General features: G+C 46.7%; 1 protein-coding gene across 4 annotated transcripts; it reads left to right on the top strand.

The window, feature by feature from the left end:
• Nucleotides 1-814: 814 nt before the first annotated feature.
• ADGRF3 (adhesion G protein-coupled receptor F3) lies at nucleotides 815-16,970 on the top strand. Of its 4 annotated transcripts, XM_059891809.1 has the most exons (17): nucleotides 815-2,178; nucleotides 4,135-4,284; nucleotides 6,251-6,330; nucleotides 6,553-6,711; nucleotides 8,384-8,444; nucleotides 8,832-8,972; nucleotides 9,418-9,591; nucleotides 10,057-10,275; nucleotides 10,816-11,025; nucleotides 11,520-11,663; nucleotides 11,840-12,036; nucleotides 12,425-12,604; nucleotides 13,468-14,850; nucleotides 15,316-15,357; nucleotides 15,431-15,493; nucleotides 16,131-16,186; nucleotides 16,313-16,970. In XM_059891809.1, exons 4-17 carry the CDS (start codon nucleotides 6,628-6,630, stop codon nucleotides 16,341-16,343), a joined length of 2,985 nt encoding a protein of 994 aa, XP_059747792.1. In that variant the 5' UTR covers nucleotides 815-2,178; nucleotides 4,135-4,284; nucleotides 6,251-6,330; nucleotides 6,553-6,627; the 3' UTR covers nucleotides 16,344-16,970. The 4 variants fall into 4 exon arrangements, with proteins under 4 accessions (XP_059747792.1, XP_059747789.1, XP_059747791.1 ...); XM_059891806.1 differs by lacking the exons at nucleotides 10,057-10,275; nucleotides 10,816-11,025; nucleotides 11,520-11,663 and having other exon boundaries at nucleotides 8,814-8,972; XM_059891808.1 differs by lacking the exons at nucleotides 10,057-10,275; nucleotides 10,816-11,025; nucleotides 11,520-11,663.
• Nucleotides 16,971-20,909: the final 3,939 nt, after the last annotated feature.

Below are 20,909 nucleotides of genomic sequence, written 5' to 3' on the forward strand. Positions count from 1 at the left end.
AATTAATGGAATTTTTTTTTCCAGTAAAACTAACACTTTTCCAGTAAACAAATCAAAAGCAAGATATATATTGTGGTTTATTTTATGACCAGAAAGAGAGTCATAAGTACTTTCAGTTTCTAAATTACACATTTCTCAATTGTTTTAGGTTTTTTTCAACAAGCTGACATTGCTCTGATAATCCAAAGTCAAAACCACTTTAATTTTCTTATGTTCATTTGTTTACTTTCATATATATACATATATATGTATACATACATCAAATCTGGGCCCACGGAGGTGGAAGTGCAGAGCCCTAACCATTCTACTGCCGGGGAATTCTCTATCATATTTGTAATGCAGATATTGTGTTGTTCAAACACAGTAGGCTCTTAATTGAACACCATCTCCTATTTGGTAGGATTTATTCTTGAGCTTTGAGATAAAGGCCCAAACTAATTCTACCCAAGATATGAGGAGAGGGAGTGGTACCCAGTCTCACTTTTATTAGACTTGTGTATTGTATGGTCATTTCACTTCCCGTTGGTGATTGTGACCCATGAAATGGCCTCCACCTATCTCATTAAACCAATTAGACTTGAGGAAGAGGGATTTTATCCTGTAAACTTTACAGTGTAAAGAATATTTTCTTAATAAAAGGGAATAACTTGAGTGTTCTAAGAAAACTTGAATGTTCTAAGAAGTTTTTCTCAGAATACTTGAATATTTTAAAGAATACTTGAGAATATTCTTAAACTTTTCTGTAATGCATTTAAAGTGCTTTTTAAAACGAATAATAATGTTTATATGTGCTAAGCTCAGGCTATAAAGAGAACAGTGTTTTGAAGGAATGGATGTGGTTGCCATTCTCTAATTCATTTAAAGAAGTATTTAAAAACACATGTAATAACGGTAGATATAAGTGTGCTATGTTCATGCTACTTTGACAAGAGTATTATTTCAAGGGAACTGGAGTAACTTGAGAAAAAAGAAACTCAGGAAGATGACTCCTAGAGTATTATGAAGTCCTGGGAGTTTCTCCCACCTGTACATCCATATACTTGACCCTAAAGAGCATACCACAGACTTTGAGAATTGCGCTAAGACATAGACCTTCACCCAGGTCCCAGATGGGTTGCTGGGTGGCACATATATGCAGTAGATCTGAATAGTATCACAAAGACTTTGAAAAGGGAACCAATGTTGAAAATACAATTCACAGTAGATGGGTCAGAACTTGTGACCTGAACCAAACTAGGGCAGTTGCTTGCTAAAATAAAAATATCAGTATTTTCCATAGGATTTAAATAAGATCCAGAGTCTTATAATATTCAAATGTCGAGGCTACAATCCAAACTCACATGGCATATGAAGAGCCAGGAAATCTCAATTCGCATGGGAAAAGGCAATCAATAGACATCAGTGATGACATAGATGTTGGAATTATTTTTAAAAAGCCACTATTATAAAAATGTCTTGAGGGGACCTTCCCTGGTAGTCCAGTGGTTAAGACTCCCACTTCCAATGCAGGTTGGAACCTCAGGCTCTCCCTAAGGTCCCACATCCAGTTACACTGGAAGAGAGAAGTTGTTGGCATTAGATGTGTAACACGGACTCTACTGTTGGCAGGGGGGCAGCATGACCTTGTATAAAATGACCGCTTCTGTAGCAAACCTGTGAATAAGGGTGGAGGACACTTTCTACCAATTGGTTCAGAAAATATGTAAAATAAAGCAGAAACAACAGGTTTTTGCTCAAAGTACCTGCTAATTTTTGTTCTTGGCACACATTTCTCTAGGGCTTCTAACAAAGTATTCAAAAATATTCTCTAGGTTTGTTGACTTTACAAAATCCTCTTATGTGTATATGTTGACATTCGTTAAATGTAGTTTTTCAGTTTTCTCTGACTAAAATATTGAAATCAATCTTGTTATAATCAGTAAGTACTGCGTGGTATTGGTGCAGAATGCTATTCCTTTCTTCTTTCATTTCCGCAGAACGGAGGGAACTTCATTCCCCATAAGGATATAGTCTCTCTTTCCTCTCCCATTTCCCCAAGTGAACAGTGACCTATCGGATGGCTAAGAAGTGGAGAATAAGCCAAGAGACCTCCCTCTTCTGAAGTGGCCAGTCCTCCAGACCCACTCTCAGCTCCCCCATCTTCACAAGGGAGACCTGGAGATGCCCAGCTATGCCAGTGTAAGTAGCATAAGGGGTAAGTAGATTCAGTTCAAGGAGGATGTCTGGGAAGTGCTTCTGGCTCACATCCAAACCACCATCTCTCTCTCATTCAGCTTTTCCAGTAATGAAGCTAATTTTGATTTCCAGCTATCTGACTCTTATGTCTGCTTTTCCATTCATTACCTCTTTGCAAACCTTAGCATGTAGTTGTTCCCTCAGAGAAAATTGTTCTTCTTCATGGAGTAATATTACCATCTTGTAGCCTTCTGTAATTTGTATAAACCATCTCATATTTTTCATATTCAAATTGGTCATCCTGTCCTATGTGGTTTTAGGATTTCATTTCATGCTTAGGGAGGTCATCTATATCTCCATGTTATAAAATGATTTTCATAGATGAGTCTAAATAGATAGGGTGTGTGCTTAATAGATACTTAAACTTATTAACATTTTGATAGCCTGAATTGTACATTAAAATCAACAGGCTCCAGTATTTCCCTGGTGGTCCAGTGGTTAAGAATCCACCTGCCAATGCAGGAGCAGGTTCAACCCCTGGTCTGGGAACTAAGACCCCACATGTTGCCAGGCAACTAAGCCTGTGAGCCACAACTGCTGAGTCCACATGCTCTAGATAGAGCCCATGCTCTGCAACAAGAGAAGCCGCCTCAATAAGAAGCCTGCTCACTGCAACTAGAGAAAGCCCATGTGCAGCGACAAGAGCCCATGCACCACAGCAAAGACCCAGAGAAGCCAAAAATAATAAATAAAAAAAATAATTTTTTTTTAATCCATAGGCTCCTGCCTTAGAGGATTTGAAATTTTTTTGCCTTTGAAAGAAAAAATTCTGTTTCATTCCAATGTCCTAGTCCTCCCCGAATGTTTATTCACACACACATACCCCTTAAATTTTTTTGATGTGAGAAATACCCTTAGTTTTTATGAAGACATATACAGCACCTGCCTTTTTGTTAAAATACTTTTTATTGTCATATATTTCATAGATCATACATTATATGGCATCAAGCAATTTTAAACATGTTCTTTCTGTATTGGACCTTTCTGTCTCAGTCAAGAATTAGCTAATTAGCTATTACTGAAACTGTACTGCACCAAGGTTTCCAACTGGGTAAACAGCTGTGCATTTTCCCCTCCTCTCTGCACACCGTCCTCTGACATGCCCTGACACTGGCCAAGCCTTGGTAGCAACCAAAAAAAAAAAAAAATACTGTATTCCATAATAACTGTCACAGTCTTTGTGCCCAACCCTTGTTTTGGTAAATGCTCCAAGATGCATTTAGTCCACCATACCACTGAATGTCTAGGACCTAGCATAGCATCGGACACCAGTGCTTAATAAGTATTCATGTAATGGATATATGAATGAATGAATTAACAACAGAGTTCTTTTACATTTTATGTACTCTTATGACATTGAAAATATAGCTTGTTTCATTAAATGGGAGTTATACCATTTGTACAGAACACATTCATAGACCCATAATTATGGCAATATTCTCACTTCTTTAGTTCTAGTCGTAGTTTTATACACTTTGGACACCTCAACTTTCATGGACCCAGGAATATGTTATTCCCCTTGTTATACTCATTTCTCATCATGAACTCAAAGGGATTAAGATGAATTGAGTACCAATTAGGAAAAATTCTGTTTTGGGGCTTGAATCTTTAGGGGTCTCTCCAGCTCCACCTCTACTGACTTTCTTTTAAAAAAATCATTACTAATGTTATCATTTACTTTGGCAATTCTGGGTCTTTTTGCGGCACACAGGCTTCTTTAGTTACAGTTCTCGGGCTTAGTTGTAGCTTGTGGGATCGTAATTCCCTGACGAGTGATGGAACCCGGGCCCCCTACCTTGGGTGCCTGGAGTCTTAGGCACTAGACCATCAGGAAAGTCCCCTCCACTGACTTCCTAATGTCCTCTGAGTCACTTGTTCCTTTGGTGTTTCCGCTTCTAGATAGAGCATCTTCTCTCCAAGTGGTCTGTCCTTGCCTCTCCTAACTGGAAACTTCTGCTGCTCAGTGTCCACCCAGCATGGAAGCAGCTCACCTCCACGTGTCTCAAGTCCACCTCTCTCTCCTGTCATTCCTGTCCTCCAGAGCCCCTGGTGAGCACTGTCCAGGTCCACTCAGTTCTCTGACTGACCCCCCTTGCCAGCAATAGTTGATGGTGTTGGTGTCCATCTAAGACCACCTGCAGCTACAGTAGACACTTGCCAACATGCTAACAGTGTCCCACTGCAAGTACCTGTGTCTTGTCTCTCTGGTTCTCAAATCTGATTCTTCTTCATTATCATGTTTTCTGAAATCAACTATTTACGAAGTCTTTGCTCTCATGAATGTATTTTGCTCTATGTGTTTGCTATTTTTTCAGCAATGATTCTAACATGGGGTGGTGGAGAAAGTAGAAATGTATCGAGGCTAAATGTATCGAGGCTAGGTGCTGTGTGTGTGTGTGTGTGTGTGTGTGTAAGTCAGTTCTTTCTTTTCTTTTTTTGGCCATACTTTTTTTGGCCACTTAGTTCCCCCACCAGATATCAAACCTGCACCCCCAGCATTGGAAGCATAGAGTCTTAACCACTGGGAAGTCTCAGCTCTTTCTTTCTCTGTAATTAAAAAAGAACATGCCTAAAGTTAGAAAATATGTATATCAAACAGCACAGAGAACAATTCAGACTCCTAATCTCATTTTCAAGAGGCAACAATTATTGCTAACTTTCTAATGTATTCTTCCAGAAATATTCCAAGTATAAAATGCACAAGTATCTAATATGGATTCCTTTTTTTACCTAAAGGAAAGCATAACATACAGTTTAAATTTCACCATATATATCATGGTTCACTCCAAATAGCTACTTTACTTTTTTCCCCATAACAATGTTCTATTTGGAAATGCCATAACTTACCTAACCTATCCTTTTGGGGCATTTGGGTTGTTTAACTCATTTGCTATCACAAGCTCTGCCTTGAACATCCTTGTTGTTGTTCAGCTGCTAAGTCGTGTCCGACTCTTTCCGACCCCATGGACTGCAGCACGCCAGGCCTCCCTGTCCATCATCAACTCCTGGAGCTTGCTCAAACTCATGTCCATTGAGTCGGTGATGCCATCCAACCACCTCATCCTCTGTCGTCCCCTTCTCCTCCTGCCCTCAATCTTTCCCACCATCAGGGTCTTTTCTAATGAGTCAGCTCTTTGTATCAGGTGTCCAAAATATTGGAGCTTCAGCTTCAGCATCAGTCCTTCCAATGAATATTCAGGATTAATTTCCTTTAGGGTTGACTAGTTTGATCTCCATCCTTATACACATATTTTTGTACAAGTACACTTTTCTTAACACTTAAGATAACCAGTATCTCACCTTTTGATAATTAGTGGGTGAAAAAGAATATTCTATTTCAATTTGCATGTCTTATATCTTAAGTTGGGTGTTTTTATATGTTCATCAAACTATTGATATTTCTTTGATTTTTTTTGCCCATTTTCTTACTGATGTGTAAGATAAAAAATTTTTGTGTTAAGATTAGCTCTTAATCTTCGCTAGTGGTCCAGTGGTTAAGAATCCTCCTGCCAACACAGGGGACATGGGTTTGATCCCTGGTCTGAAAAGATTCCGCGTGCCGTGGGGGAGGGGGCAACTAAGCCAGTGCACGCAATGAAGAGTAGTCCCTATTGCTGCAGCTACTCGAAAGCCTGCTCGCAGCAGTGAAGACCTAGTACAGCTGAAAATAAATAAGTAAATAGATAACATTTTAAAAAGATTAGCCTTACAATCATAGCCTTACAAATATGTTGTCTTTTGCCTTTTTATCCCAACAGTCTTTTCACCCCAAATTTAAAACTTTGTATACTTTCTAATTTATTATTTCCTCTCTGGCTTCTGGGTTTTGTGTCATACTTAGAAAAGCCTTCCTCACCATGAAATTATTTTATGAAACTCCTTGATAATTTCTCCAGGTATTTTCCCAGATTCTTTGTTACATTTAAGAGTCCAGTCTATCTAGAAATTATTTCAGCATAGCCATCAGCTCTGATGTTTGTCTTCTCTAATCTTGCCTTTTTGATCAATGACCCAGCTTCATGGGAGCTTCAGAAAAATCCAGATTTTCCGGACCCTTGGAGATGTGATGGAACCTGGCTGATGGACACATGGCTGGTATTGTGACCTAGAGCCCCCAGCTCCTCTCCTGCTCACTGAGTCCTGGGCCCAGACTCCAGCAGGGAACCTGGGCAGACCACTCTCACTGGAGCCTATGAGCTCCAGGGAGCCCCACAGTGACCTGGCTGCCCATTTGACTGTAGCATGGGCTGTAACACTTCCTCTGTAAACTCAGCCTGGCTCCCTTCCTCTCTTCTCTCACATTCCATCTGTGCACAGCCCTGCCAGCTCTCCTCGGAGGACATTTGCATCATGCGGCAGCAGGTGGGCTCTTGAGGACAGCTTCAGTGAGCCATGGTCTGCTCAGCTGCCCCTGTGCTGCTCCTGGCCATGACTCTCCCTCTGGTGGAGCCACCAGCTGTCCGAGCATTCCAGCCTGTGAGTAAGCCTGGGTGAGGACCACGAGAAGGTCTGCAGAGATGACAGTAGGGGCCTCTGGGTGTGACAGGCAGCACGGTGTAGGACGAATGGATGGGTGGATGGGAGAGGGCTGCAGGGTGAGAAAGTCATGCTTTTTTTTTTTTTTTTTTTTAATATTTATTTGCCTGAGCCGGGTCTTAGTTGCAGCATGTGGGATCCAGTTCCCCGACCAAGGATTGAACCCAGGTTCCCAGAACTGGGAGCACAGTCTTAACTACTGGACCACCAGGGAAGCCCCTGTAACATATTTTTTTTAAAGAGGATGGTTTTTTATGAGAGTTCAGCCTAATTTTTCAGAGTGTGAGGATAGCTTTTGTTTCTTTATTTGAATTCCTGTGAACACCAGTGATGCCTGCTGCACTTTAGGTAAAGGCTCTTCTAGTCAAGCTTGCCACTTAAAAATGAAAATTAAAACTTGCCAAATTTGGGAACCATTGGCATAGAGGAGGAGAGAATCTGAGGCAAGTCAGCAGTGTCTAGTCTGGCACTTTATGATTTGTGTGTTCTCCCAGGTGGGTATCCATCTAGCCACATACTCATCTAGTGCATATCTGTTTTTAGACTGACCTCCTCACACACATGCAATTTTGAGAGAGGGAGGTGTGGGTGAGGAAATATTTACACACACCAGAGACCTAGGTATTGCTTCTGCTCACCCTCATGGCAATTGCTATGGAGGGAATAATCCCCAAGCTTCCCTGATAGGTCAGTTGGTAAAGAATCAGCCTGCAATGCAGGAGACCCCGGTTCGATTCCTGGGTATGGAAGATCCTCTGGAGAAGGAGTAGGCTACCCACTCCACTCCAATATTCTTGGGCTTCCCTGGTGGCTCAGCTGATAAAGAATCCACCCGCAATGCGGGAGACCTGGGTTCAATCCCTGGATTGGGAAGATCCCCTGGAGAAGGGAAAGGCTACCCACTTTCTGGCCTGAAGAATTCCTTGGACTGTATAGTCCTTGGGGCTGCAAAGTCAGACACGACTGAGCGACTTTCACTTTCTTTCTGGGTGCCAGGCAGCTCCACCCAGCCCTCCTCACTGGAGCTCCAGACCCAGTCATTTCAATCAGCCTAGAGGCCCAGGGATGGGCTTCCCAGGTGGCACTAGTGGTAAAGAACTCTCTTGCCAAAGCAGGAGACGTAAGAGACATGGGTTCGATCCCTGAGTTGGGAAGATCCTCTGGAGGAGGGCACAGCAACCCACTCCAGTATTCTTGCCTGGAGAATCCCCATGGACAGAGGGGCCTGGAGGGCTACAGTCCATGTGGTTGCAAAAAGTCGTGGAGGGACTTAGCACACACACACACACACACTCACAGACCCAGGGATGGGTGCATTCAGGAAGCAATTAAGCAAAGCTTGTTGACTCCCAAGGGTGTGTCTGGTTCCTGGGTTCGGGTGGGCCTTGCCAGCCTGGGAGGGATCCCTGGGGCTGCAGTCAGGCACCTTCTACCAGAAGCTGGCTTTCCCCTCCTGTTCTGCCCGCTTGATTCCAGTCAACAAGAGGAGCTTCCGAGAGACCAAGTCACAGCAGATTACCCAGGCTGCCCCCGCAGCGGCTTAGAGAAGAAGGTGTCCCTGGACAAAGGCAGGGTTCAGCTCTCCCCAGAGTCTCCCTGTGCTCTGTTTCAGGGACAGAATCAGGCTCGAGGGGGATCAGGGCCACAGCTGGACCCCGAAAGTGGAGCAGGTGGTGAGTGGACGAATGGGAGGGTGGGGAGCAGGGAACGAGGCAGAAAGGTCTGGGAGAGGCACCGCCGAGGGGGAGGGCAGTGCAGGTCAGAGACCGGGTCTGGCACCAGTCACAGGTGTGAAGGCAGCTCTCTAGCTGTGAGGTCTTGACAAAACCTTTTGCTCCTGGAGAGTCTCACCTGTGCAAGGGGGGTTGTTGGAAGGGCAACATGAAGTGGCAGGTGTGATGGGTGAGCAGAGACCACCTTCCTGGGTCCTGTCTGTGTGGACTTGTCTGCATGGGCTGTGGGAGGAGGAAGGTGGGACGTCTTCGGGTTCCTGGAGGGGACAGCTAGTGTCCGGTCCACAGCAGCCGCTCCTTTCCCTCCAGCTCTCCCCTCTCCTGCAGAACTGGTCCTGGTCTCCGTCTACATACAGCTGGACTTCTCTGATGAGCCCTGGCCGGTGGCACTCTCCCAGCCCCTGACTGTCCCGGCTGCCTCGGCTTCCTCGGCCCCAGTGACTCTCACTGGCCTCAACTTCACAACAGGTGGGGAAGAACCTCTCCTGACCCCCGGCCTTTCAATGGCTTTTAACTGCTCAGGTGGGAGGGGGAGCTCAGGGTGCGAGAGCTGCCCAGCCCTCCCACAGTGTCCTGATCTGAGATACTGTGGGGAGCTCCTCCCTATTTCTTGGAGGGTCTGCGTGCCCAGCTTCTTCCCCACCCCTCATCGGACAGATCTTCCCTTCCTGCTCCATGTCCCCATCTTCTAAACTTTGGCAGAGGCTCAAGGGGCAGATGATGCTGAGCCGGGGCTTCTCCACTCCCACCTCGGATGCCTTTGCCCAGCATGCTCTGCTGCTTTGAACCCTGGCTGGGAAGGCAGTGACTTTGGGATTGTTCCAGAAAGCTAGCCCTAGGGCCTCGCAGACAGCAGGCATTAGCCTTTCCTGGACACCCTGCTCACTTCTCATTTCCCTTCCTTCTGTCACAGAGTGCAATGTCACCCACGACAGGCGCAGCTACTGTGCTTGCCTCTCTGGGTACCAGTGGAACGCCAGCATCTGCAGCCATCGCCAGCCCTGTCAAACCACCATCAAGCACCGGCCGTGTGGCTGTCTTGTTCTGAGCCCTACTGAAGCCGGGTACTGCGAGCTGCTGCCACCTGGTGAGGAGGGCTGGGAACTTGGAAACCAATAGCCCCGAGTGAACAAAACCCTCTCTGTGTTTTTCCTCTCTGAGGGCTGTATCTCTGCCAGCTGGTCCAAGCCCAGCGGCTCCTCTGGGTGAGAGAAAATGCCAGGTATCACAGCAGATCACAGGCCCCGCGCTTGGGACAGGAATAGTGAGACTAACCAACAACAGGGCTCTGGAGACAGGTGGACAAGGAAAGTTTCCTTTCTGGTGGAGGGGGAAGTCTTAGGTCAGAAAGCTTCCCTGTGTGGTTCCTACTGACATATAGGGTCTTCCAGGCTGGACTGCAGCAGCCACACTCCTCCAGGGACAAAACAGGACAATTAGTGTTGGGTGGGGAAGGAGTGAGGAGAGATGGGCTTCGGAAAATGGGGGAGGAGGGCGAGGCTCCAGGGCCACAAGTTTCTGTTCTGGGGGTCCTGTCTCCTGCCTCCTGCAGTCCCCGCAACCCTGAACCTTGACTCCTGGCTGCAAATGCCTGGCAACACGCTGAACCTGACCCTCCTCATGAACCAGGAGACCACTGACCTGAACTGGTTCCTGTGGCCCACAGGAAGCCCCAGCCCCGTCCTCCTGCAGGCAGGGACCTGTGTGTCCTTGACCTCCAGCCGGGGCCAGACTGTCCTCAGCATCGTCAACATCTCCCATAGATGGGCAGGTAGCCCGCCTGTCGCTCCCTCCTCCTCTCCTGCCTTCTCGCTCCTCCCCTTCTTTCTTCCCTCCTCTTCCTCTGCTCCCCTCCATCTCCTCCTCCTCCTCCCTCTCTTCTTCCTTCTTGTCTTTCCTCCTCTTCATTTTCCTTCTGTCCATTTATTCATTCTGGGGAAATGAAGGCTAAGAGGCCCATGGATGTGAAGAATTTTGATGAGAAAACGCGAAAAGCATGGTCTCAATTTCAACTGAGGACAGATGTGGGCTTTTCTTCATGATGCCAAGATGGCAGTGGGTGGTGCGGGAAGAGCATCTCCTGGAGACAGGGAGGTTCATCTTAGGATGCACGGCAACAGGCTCGTGACAAAGCGTCAGGATCTCCTTTTCCTCCTAGCAGTCCTTGAGGGCACGGGGATCTTTCCTGCTGGGGTTTAGCTCAGGCTGGATGGGGAGGGCAGACCTAGGGAGTGGCTGGGGAGGCAGGAGGGACCCTGTAGTACATGTCGGGGCTGAGCAGCTGGGAGGTGCAGCAGGCGTGTGTCTGCAGGTGAGTACATATGCCGCTTCGAGGCCCAGGGATTCAGGTGGGAACTGCACCAGGTGGTGAGGGTGCCCCTGCAGGCAACAGACGTGACTGGGCTCCCAGACCAGCTCTCCGTCTCCTGTGCCACCTCCCCCGGCTTCCAGCTGAGCTGCTGCATCCCCAGCACACATCTAGGCTACACGGCTTCCTGGAGCCCCAGAGAGGGCGGCCAAGGTATGGAAAGGGGCTGACTGTCTCGGGGGTCCAGGGAGAAAGGGCAGCTAGTCGCCTCCAGGCAGCTGGGGCTCCGGCCCCCAGGAAACAGGCTGCAGTTCAAGCTGGGAGTTCCAGGTCCAAGTCCAGTACTTTTTTGACCCCAGTTCTATTCAACAATAACCACATGTGTGTAGACAACTTTCACATCATGCTGTCATCCACACGATCTCCTGGAACCCACCCAATGCTGCTGTGCAAGCTTCCTCTAATGCTGGTCCCATTTTACAAATAAGTCCACTGCGGCTTCAGGGCCTGGAGCTTGTAGGACACCCCCGACACACCACCAGGGTCTCCCGGCCCCAAATCTCAGCTCAGCCTGCAGTAGTCTGCTGCCCACATACCACTCAGCTTTTCTCCACTGTTTCATCTGCTTCTGAAATTGCTAGAAAGACCCCGAGGGGTCTAGGCGTGTCCCTGGTCCGGAGACCATTCCCTTCTCGTGTCCCCCTCAGCCTCCGTATTCAACAAGCCGGACTCCCAGTGCTTCATGCTGGCTGTTCAGCACTGCCCTACAGCCAACACCACATACATTTGTGAGCTGCAGAGCCCGGGTCTGAGCCCTCTCAGGGTCACCGTCTCTGTCACCATCATTCAGGGTACGTGGGGCCTGGGATCCGGCCAGCCATCTTCTCACTGCCCACCCTGGGAGCTCCCCCTGGGTGTCTCCCTGAGCTGGGCAACACAACCAGACTCAAAAGCCTGCAGGGGTTTCTGCTCAAGGAAAGGCTTGGGCTTGAATGCGCTGCTAAGCCCTCCCTGATGTCATTTTTAGATGGAGACACCACCTGCCCTGAGGACTCTTCAATTGCTGCCTGGAACGTCACCAAGGCTGGCCATGTGGCACAGGCCCTGTGTCCTGGGGACAGGACGGGCATGGTAAAGAGGCCCTGTGGGCCTGATGGGGTCTGGGGACCCATCCACAGCAACTGCACAGACGCGGGGCTCCTGGCTCTGCTCCTCAGAGCCCAGGTAAAGCTTCTGACCCTGCTGCCCACATGCCCCATCCTCCATGATCTATCCCTTCCTCAATCAGGACCCAGCTTTAGAGTCCTTTCCCCCCGAGGCCCAGCAGGAAGGTTATTCAGCTTCTCTGAACTGGAGCCCTAGCAGAGCCAGGAAGTAGGTGTTGAGACCCTACTACCCAGTGTTGGTGTAGTCCCAAACCTTCATGCCCTCAGGTATCTGCTCCACAAACCTTGGTGTGAATTCCTCCCACGTGGCTTGTTCCCCTCTCTGCTTCCTGCTCCCCTGGGATGGGATGTGGGGAGAAAGAAAGGAGGTGCTGGGCCGGGAAGGAGGTGGCCCTTCCTTCTTGACGGCTTACCAACTCCCCTCCTGCTGTCTTATCTGTCTCAAGCTGCTACAGGCAGGCCAGGGCTGGCCTGAGGAAGAGGTGTCACAGATCCTGGCTCAGCTGCAGGAGCAGGTAGAGGCAGTGATCTCCCCCTCTGACTTACTGGCCCTGGTGGCCACCATGACAGTCCTGGCCAAGGTGGTGGCAGACACCGGAACACAGCTCAACTGCAGCGCCCTGGAGGTGAGATCTCTGAATCACAGCAGGGGCCAGCTGGGTAGTATGGGCAGGAAGCTCTTCCCCCAGGCATTTCTGTCCCTCTGACATCGCCATGGGCTGTCAGATGGCAGACCTTTCTAGAGTCCAAGTGTCTGCTCTCCTGGTCCCTTTCTCCTCCTGCCTACACCAAGGCCATGGAGTGTGAAGGCCTGATGCTGGGAACACATGGGAGGCTGGGGAAAACAGGAAGGGGTGTGGAGACAGGAGTTCAGAGGCGTTCATGTGTGTGCAGGCATGTATGTGGACTTGATCTGAATCCCCCCAGGCCCACACACAAGGTACCTGCATGAGGATACTCAAACGCACTTGGCTTTGCGGGACTCACCTAAACCAGCTCTCAGTATAGGCACCAGGTGGTGACCCCTAAGCTGCAGCCAAAGGAATAATCAGGGACAATGGCCCGGCACATCCTTCATGTCTGGAACATGCATCACTTGTGGCTACAGACATGCAGGTGGTCCTCTACTTCAGAGAGTGTGCCCTCTACCACTGGGCACCACTCCTAGCTTTACAGATCTGGAGGGGCCCCCTTAGGACATTAGAGGCCCCAAGGGATGGAAGGGGAAGGAGGGTTGTCATACAGAGGGGTGGGGTGTTCCTCAGGAGCCACATATTGAAGGCACCCCAGCAGTTGGCTGAACAACCCCCCACCCTTCCCATTTAGAAAGGCTCTCTTCACAGGCCTGTCTTCCTCTTCCTCTTTCTTCCCATCCTTGGGTCCTGAGCTAGACTTGGAAGGATGGGTTTGGGGTCTGTGGTTCCCAGCGCCCCAGCTCAATACTGTGGGCTCTGGCAGCCAGGCCTCATCTCTCTATTGGGTGTTGCAGGCTGTCCTGAAAACCACAGACAAGGTCCTTGGCATGAACTCCAGCTCTCTGTGGACTCTAGCCCAGAGGCAGACGCCCTCAGTGGGCTCCAGTCTCCTCCTGGCGGTGGAGACCCTGGCACACAGCCTGTGCCCACAGGACCAGCCTTTCTCCTTCGTCTTGCCCAACGTGCAGCTGCAGAGCCAGCTCCTCGAGCCCACATTTCCAGCTAACTACAGAGTCTCCTTCCCTACTCAGCCCCCGCTGCAGGCATGGATTCCCAGGCACTCATTGGCGCCCCTGCGCCATAACAGAACCAACGTTAGTATTACTAGCCTGGTGCTGCAGGAACTGGACCACCTTCTACCCTCAAACTATGGGCAAGGGCTGGGGGACTCCCTCTATGCCACTCCTGGTCTGGTCCTCGCCATCTCCATCATGGCAGGTGGCCAGGTCTTCAAGCAGGGAGAGGTCATCATGGACTTTGGGGACACAGATGGCAGTCCCCACTGTGTCTTCTGGGACCACGATCTCTTCCAGGGCAAGGGAGGCTGGTCTGATGCAGGGTGCCAGGTGCAGGCAGCCAGTGCCAGCCCCACCACTCAGTGTATCTGCCGGCACCTCACTGCCTTCTCCATCCTCATGTCTGGACACACGGTTCCAAACAACCCCACCCTGGAGCTGCTGAGTCAGGTGGGCTTGGGAGCCTCCATTCTAGCACTGCTCCTGTGCCTGGGCGTGTACAGGCTGGTGTGGAGGTTTGTGGTACAGAACAAGGTCGCCTACCTACGCCACTCGGCCCTGCTCAACATGGTCCTCTGCCTGCTGGCCGCAAATGCCTGCTTCCTAGGAGCTCCACTCCTCCCTGCGGGGCCCCGCAGCCCACTCTGCCTGGCTGCTGCCTTCCTCTGTCACTTCCTCTACCTGGCCACCTTCTTCTGGATGCTGGCTCAGGCCCTGATGTTGGCCCACCAGCTTCTCTTTGTCTTCCATCAGCTGTCCAAGCTCCGAGTACTCTCCCTGATGGTGCTCCTTGGCTACCTGTGCCCGATGGGTTTAGCAGGTATCACCCTAGGCCTCTACTTACCCCGAGGGCAATACCTGAGCGAGGGGGCATGCTGGCTGGACAAGAAGGGAGGAGCGCTCTACACCTTCGTGGGTCCAGTGCTGGCCATCGTGGGCGTGAATGGGCTGGTACTCACCATGGCTGTGCTGAAGCTGCTGAGACCCTCGCTGTCAGAGGGACCCCAGGTGGAGAAGCGCCAAGCCCTCCTGGGGGTGATCAAAGCTCTGCTCATTCTTACACCTATCTTCGGCCTCACCTGGGGGCTGGGGCTGGCCACTCTGCTAGAGGAAGTCTCCATAGTCCCTCACTACCTCTTCACAGTTCTCAACGCCTCCCAGGTGGGTGACACGGTGGCAGGCATGCTCTTTGCCCTGTTAGACAGCCTAGGTCACTGCCAGTCCCTTCTCAAGGAGGTATCACGGTGGAGCAGAAAAACACAGGCACAGGAATTTTAAAAGGCTTAATTAAGTCTGTATCCCAGTTCCTCCATGGACTGCTAGGTAACTTTGGACAGACTTCTTTGAGCTTTGGTTCTCTTATCTGTAAAATATCTGAAATTGCTATTGAAGTCAGGGAATTGCCAGTACCCAATCTTTTGATATTCATCTTCCTCGTAACAGTAAGAAAAGCATCTGAAATGGATCCTATGCATCAAGTGATGTTAATGCTCAGAACTGAGATGGGAAGCCTCAGGATGGGAATTAGGCGAAAGGACAGAGGTTGAAGGAAGAAGAAAGGCAATGAGTTGATTTCAGTTGATTCCTTCCTCCTTGACTAACGGATCCCCATATCCCTCTTTTCAGGGTGTCTTCATCTTACTGTTTGGTTGCCTCATGGACAAGAAGGTGAGTCTGCTCGTCTCCCCATGCCTGACTTGCACTGGAAGGCCGGGCATAACAGCATTCACCTCTCTTGCAGGTCCAAGAGGCTTTACGCAAACGCTTCTGCTGCAGCCAACCCCCCAGATCCACCCTCTCCTTGGTGAGTTGCTGGCTTCAAGTTTTACTTTGACCCCTGAGAGCAGGTCAGAAGTAGATGTTCCACAGCCTTTGAAGGAGACAGGCACAGCTAGAATCCAAGAGAATACTGGGGATTTAGGGCCAGCTCTCCAACAGCAGAGAAAGCAGCCCAGGCAGAGGACAGATTCAGGTTCCCGGGCTCCTGATTGTATCCTGGACTCTTGGTAACTCTGGATTGTCCCTTGTTCCCCCTCTCTGAAAATCTGCCTCCAGTTGGCATTTGAAAAGTAGGATAGGTATGCATGGGAGTCACTGCAGCTGGGAGCAAAGTTTCTGCTGCCCAGGCAGGAAGGCAAGTGAAAATATAGAAATGGATACAATCCATCAAAGGAGAGATGGCAATAATAATCGCTCTGCAATTGGGCCTTTCCACCCCCTTCAGGCTTCCCTGGTGGCTCAGATGGTAAAGCATCTGCCTGCAATGTGGGAGACCTGGGTTTGACCCCTGGGTTGGGAAGATCCCCTGGAGAAGGAAATGGCAACCCACTCCAGTACCTTTGCCTGGAAAATCCCATGGACAGAGGAGGCTAGTAGGCTATAGTCCATGGGGCTGCAAAGAGTTGGACATGACTGAGTGACTTCACTTCACCCCTTCCTAGGCCACAAATGAAACCTACATCTCAGAACACAGCAAAGGAAGAAGTAAAGATGCCAGGTGAAAATGAAGTGTTCTTAGGGGCAGCATGCATAGCATGTGGTGAGGCTGAGTGCACAAAGGGCTTTCCAGCAAAGCTCTAAAAGGAAAACTCCTCTTCGTATACCTGTCCCAACCCAATGGCAGAAAACAGATTTCTTCAAGTGGACGTTTCTAGATGGGCTGAAGAAGGTGGAGGCCTCAGCTGTGGATAGCATCTCCTATTGCTTTCCCAGAAAGGTGGAGGAGGTGTCACCACCACCAACCCTTGACTCAGTTCACTCTGAAAATTCCTTTTCACACTATCAAAATTTTAATCATCCTGAAAAACCATTGTTTTGAAGGAACTGCTGTTGGTGGGCCTGGAGTGCAGAGGGGAGAGGGGCCTGCAGAGGCTTCAGGGAGAGCTCCTTGGTGGGGAAGACAGAAACTCTGAGTGACCCACAGGCAGAGCTGGTGTTCCTTCAAGGAGGCTGAGGGTATGTCCTTGAATCCAGGGATGGGTCCTGGCCAACGATCTGAACACTTTCCCCCTCCCAGAGCTCAGCCAATGGGAAAGGTAGCCCTCTGTTTCCCATTAGTCACACTCATTTCTCTTGTAGTCATCTGTCTCCACCTCTAAACTATCCAAGCAAGAAAAGCATGAAAAACTAGCTGAAGCTACCTAATGAATAAGCCTGCCTTTGCTGTAAAAATGATCACCAAAGTTCAAAGTAATTACAAGCAAAACTATCTCAACCAGGTTTTTAACTAATCAACAGTTTATGTTACAGAGATATTTGATAAAATGGTTTTATTTGAACTATTCAGTGATTTCTTGTCTAATGATTTCTTCCCTATAGTTACAAAGAAAGGATGACTTTAAAAAAAAATAAAAAAGAAAGGATGGCTTAATTGAAAGGAACGCTGATCTTCCAAACACTGGAGGCAAAGGACAGAATTTGGTTTCTTTTCAAAATATAGGAAAAAGTGAAGTTAATAGGTCTCTCTTTAAGCTTTATAAAACACATCACTATATGTAAGTTTCATACATATGTATGTATATAAAAAGTCGTTGATAGAAGGCATTCATAAGCAGGAGGCAGCAGTACTGGAATCAGCGGGGGCTTTGCCTTGCCGGTTTCCCTGACAACAGAATCATGTCTCAATTCCACTTTTACATGATTAACATTTACAGTCTTAATTTTTTTAATTATAATTTTTTTAAATTCAAGTAATATAGAATAGAAGCAGCAGACTCCTTTTCTGAGCATGCTTCCGAAGATACATATGTGTTCTCATCTTCCTTCTAAAATGATTACACATACTCAAAACACGCTCTGCTGCTAACAACACACTTTAGAATGGATAAATGAAATGACATTAAGCCTTTGTTTACTTGGCTTTCATCATTTAAAAAAAAAAAAAGTGGAATAAACAGAATGCTCTGGAGGTAAATCCAAGAAGGCGAGATTTAGCAGCAATTGTATTTCTAATAAGAAGGCTTAAAGAAATAAGTAAACAAGTGGACAGATAAATGTGCAAAGGATGTGTACTCTATGTTTGCACCCTTAAAAAAGAGGCACTTGGTGAAACCAATTAGGATATATCCATCCCAAGGAATGCTATGTGGTCACTAAAAATGATGACACTCAGCTACACCTACCAAAATGAAACAATATTTAGGCTACATATCTAAGTAATAAAAAAGGGTTCCAGAACAGTGTACTAGGCAATTACGTTCCATATGTCCATATAAATATGTATGCGTTAAAAAGAGATAGCAAAATATAAAGAGTGGGTATCTCTACTTGATTCTTCATTTTCTTCTTCTACTCTATATTGTTTGAATTATTTTTTTATAATGAGCATGTATTTTTATGTTAGAAAAAAAGATTTTCAATAAGTTTTCCTGACCATTTTGCATATTTAAAAATAGAATCTTCACAAGCAAGGAAACACAAAAAAATACATCCTGGAATTTAAGTTTGTACAGAAGGATAGACTACATTAGGTGTTCCTGGGAAAGCTCTGAACTTTCTATCTGGAGTTCTGCTTTGGGAATCAACTGATCACTGATATTCCTTTAAGTGTGAAAGGGGAAAGGGCTTCTAGTTGAGTATGACACTGAGTACAAACACTGCCAACATGTCTGAATGCTTCTTCTCTTTGACAATCATCTATTTTCAGAATAGTACTACTATTTTTGTCCTCCAGTCCCCCCATTCTCCAATTTCCTCTCAATCAATGATCACTCTTCTTTGAAGAAGCACGATATACCGGTTCAGAGTCCCCAGAAAACCACAGTGATACAGGCAGAGAGCCTCTGAGTCACCGACTAAAATCTGAGAAAGCCCAGGAGACCCTGATACCACCTTTTACTCCTCAAGAGAGACCAAAATTTGAGAGGCCTGAAGAAATATACAAAACTGAGAAAGGACACAGGGAGGAGCCAGGCAGAAAATTAAAATTCTTCTCTCAGGAAAGATGGAAGCAGAGACTGTTGGAAGCAAACAGCTGAGGGCAGGGGAGAGCCGAGGGGAAAGGGTAGGGGAGCCAAACTTCCAAAGTCTGAATGAAAGAAAATAAGGGCAAGTAAAGGCTCCACTCGCAATTGGTTATCAGGTAGAATACAGAGTGTAATTAAAGTTTTACATGGAAGACACTTTAAGTTGGGATCTTTACGAAGAATATAACCAGTTTCAGCTATTTAAGAACAAACTTTAAGGAGACAACTGTAATCACCACAGCCAAGGATGGGCTTTTGTAGCAGTCATGCAAATGAAAATAACGCGGGTGTCTCTTGTATGTATAAAATGTTTTGAAATGGTACATAGCTTTAACCTATGTGCTCCTTTCCAATCCAGTTCCACTGCCCCCCACCTAGAGGTAACCTCTGTTCTGAATGTTTTCCCTTACCTTAAAAAAAATTGTTTTTAACTGTGATAAAATACACATAGAATTGATTAACCATTTAAAAATATACAGTTCAGTAATATTAAGTACATTCACACTGCTGTGCAACCAACCTTAAGAATTCTTTTCATTTTTCAAAACAGAAACTCTGTACCCACTAAACAACTCCTCATCATCCATCCAAGCCCTGGCAACCACCATTCTACTGTCCTTAAGAATTTGTTCTGCATATTTAAATACCTGGTACAAGTGGAATCATACAGTATTTCTTTTGTAATTGGCTTGTTTCACTTAGCATATCCTCAAGGTTTATCCGTGTTGTAACATGTGACAGGATTGCCTTCCTTTTACTCATCCATTGGTCCATCAACGAACACAAGTTGTTTCCGAGTTTTAGTAATTGTGCATAACGCTGTTATGAACATGGGTGTATAAATATTTCTGAGACCCTGCTTTCAATTCTTTTGGCTATATACTAGAAACTTCTAGGTCATATGGTAATTCTACCTTTAACTTTTTGAGGAACTGCTATACTATTTTCCATTCCATCTGCACAATTTAAAATTCCCATCAGTAGTACCAAAGATTTCAATTTCTCCATATCCTCATCACTTGTTATTTTCAGGGTTGGTTTTTTTTTTTTTTTTTTTTTAAGTAGCCATTCTACTGGCTGTGAAGTCGCAGTTTAATTTGCATTTCTCCAATGACTAGTGTTGCGAAATATCTTTTAATGCACTCATTGTTCATTGTCAATCTTCTCTAGAGAAATGTCTATTCAATCATTTGCCAATTTTTAAATTGTGTTGTTTTTCTAGATGTTGAGTTGTAGTTCTTTATATACTCTGAATTAATAACCCTTATCAGATATGATTTTCCCCCATTTCATAGGTTGTGTTTTCAACGTGTCCTCTGATGTACCGACGTTTTCTTGTGAACTCCAATTTTTTTTTTCTTTCCTGTGCTTTTGGTGTCATATCCAAGAATCACTGCCAGACCCAGTATCATGTAGCTTTCCCTCTGTTTCTTTCTAAGGGTTTTATCATTTTAGCTCATGTTTGTGTCTTTGGTCTGCTTCGAGTTCATTTTGTAGAGTGTAAAGTAGGGGCCCAGCTTCATTATTTTGTATGTGTATTTACAATTTTCCCAACACCATTTGTTGAAAATACTGTCCCTACCCCACTAAATAGTCTTGGCACTCTTCTCAAAAATAATTTCACCATATATGTGTTCCTTTATCTGGGCTCCTTTTTAAATACTAACTCCAGATTTCATTCAAATTTCATCAGTTTATTAGTGTTCACCCAGGATACTAGCATTACCTTTAGCTGCCAGATCTCCTTAACCTCCTCTGGTCTGTGACAGTTATTCACGACCTTGATAGTTTTGAGTATTGGCAAGAATTTTGTAGAATGTCCCTCAATTTAGTCTGATGTTGTCTAAAGATTCAACTAGGTTATGGGTACTCGGAAAGAATACCACTAAGGAGAAGGGCCCTTTTGATTACATGACACCATCAGGTCTGTGATATCCACATGCCAACACTATGATGATAACCCTGGGCTCTTAGTTAAGCTAGCGTCTGCCAGGTTTCTCCACTGTAAGTTTGCCTGGTTTTCCATCTTCATACTTTTATTTTTTGGAGTTGAGTCACTAAGTCCAGCCCACACTCACCAGGGGAAGGGCGTGCTCCACCTGCGGGAGTATGGGGTCTACACATATTATTTGGAATTCTTCAATAAGACTTTTTTTTTCTTGTTTTGGAAAATATTTTCATCTCATATGTAGGCATCCTAGGAGTATACTTAGTTTTGCTTGTTTTTGAAATTTTGCTGTGGATGAACATTTTTTA

This window comes from Bos taurus, chromosome 11 (assembly GCF_002263795.3).
Source record: "Bos taurus isolate L1 Dominette 01449 registration number 42190680 breed Hereford chromosome 11, ARS-UCD2.0, whole genome shotgun sequence".
In the NCBI taxonomy this organism is placed as follows: Eukaryota; Metazoa; Chordata; class Mammalia; order Artiodactyla; family Bovidae; genus Bos; species Bos taurus.

What these genes read in the sequence shown, in the direction of transcription:
- ADGRF3 (XM_059891809.1), top strand. Translation starts at nt 6,628, where the DNA reads ATGGTCTGCTCAGCTGCCCCTGTGCTGCTCCTGGCCATGACTCTCCCT. An exon ending in CTGTCCGAGCATTCCAGCCT is followed by an intron (nt 6,712 to 8,383) that starts GTGAGTAAGCCT and finishes GCTCTGTTTCAG; the next exon opens with GGACAGAATCAGGCTCGAGG. An exon ending in TCAACTGCAGCGCCCTGGAG is followed by an intron (nt 12,605 to 13,467) that starts GTGAGATCTCTG and finishes TGGGTGTTGCAG; the next exon opens with GCTGTCCTGAAAACCACAGA.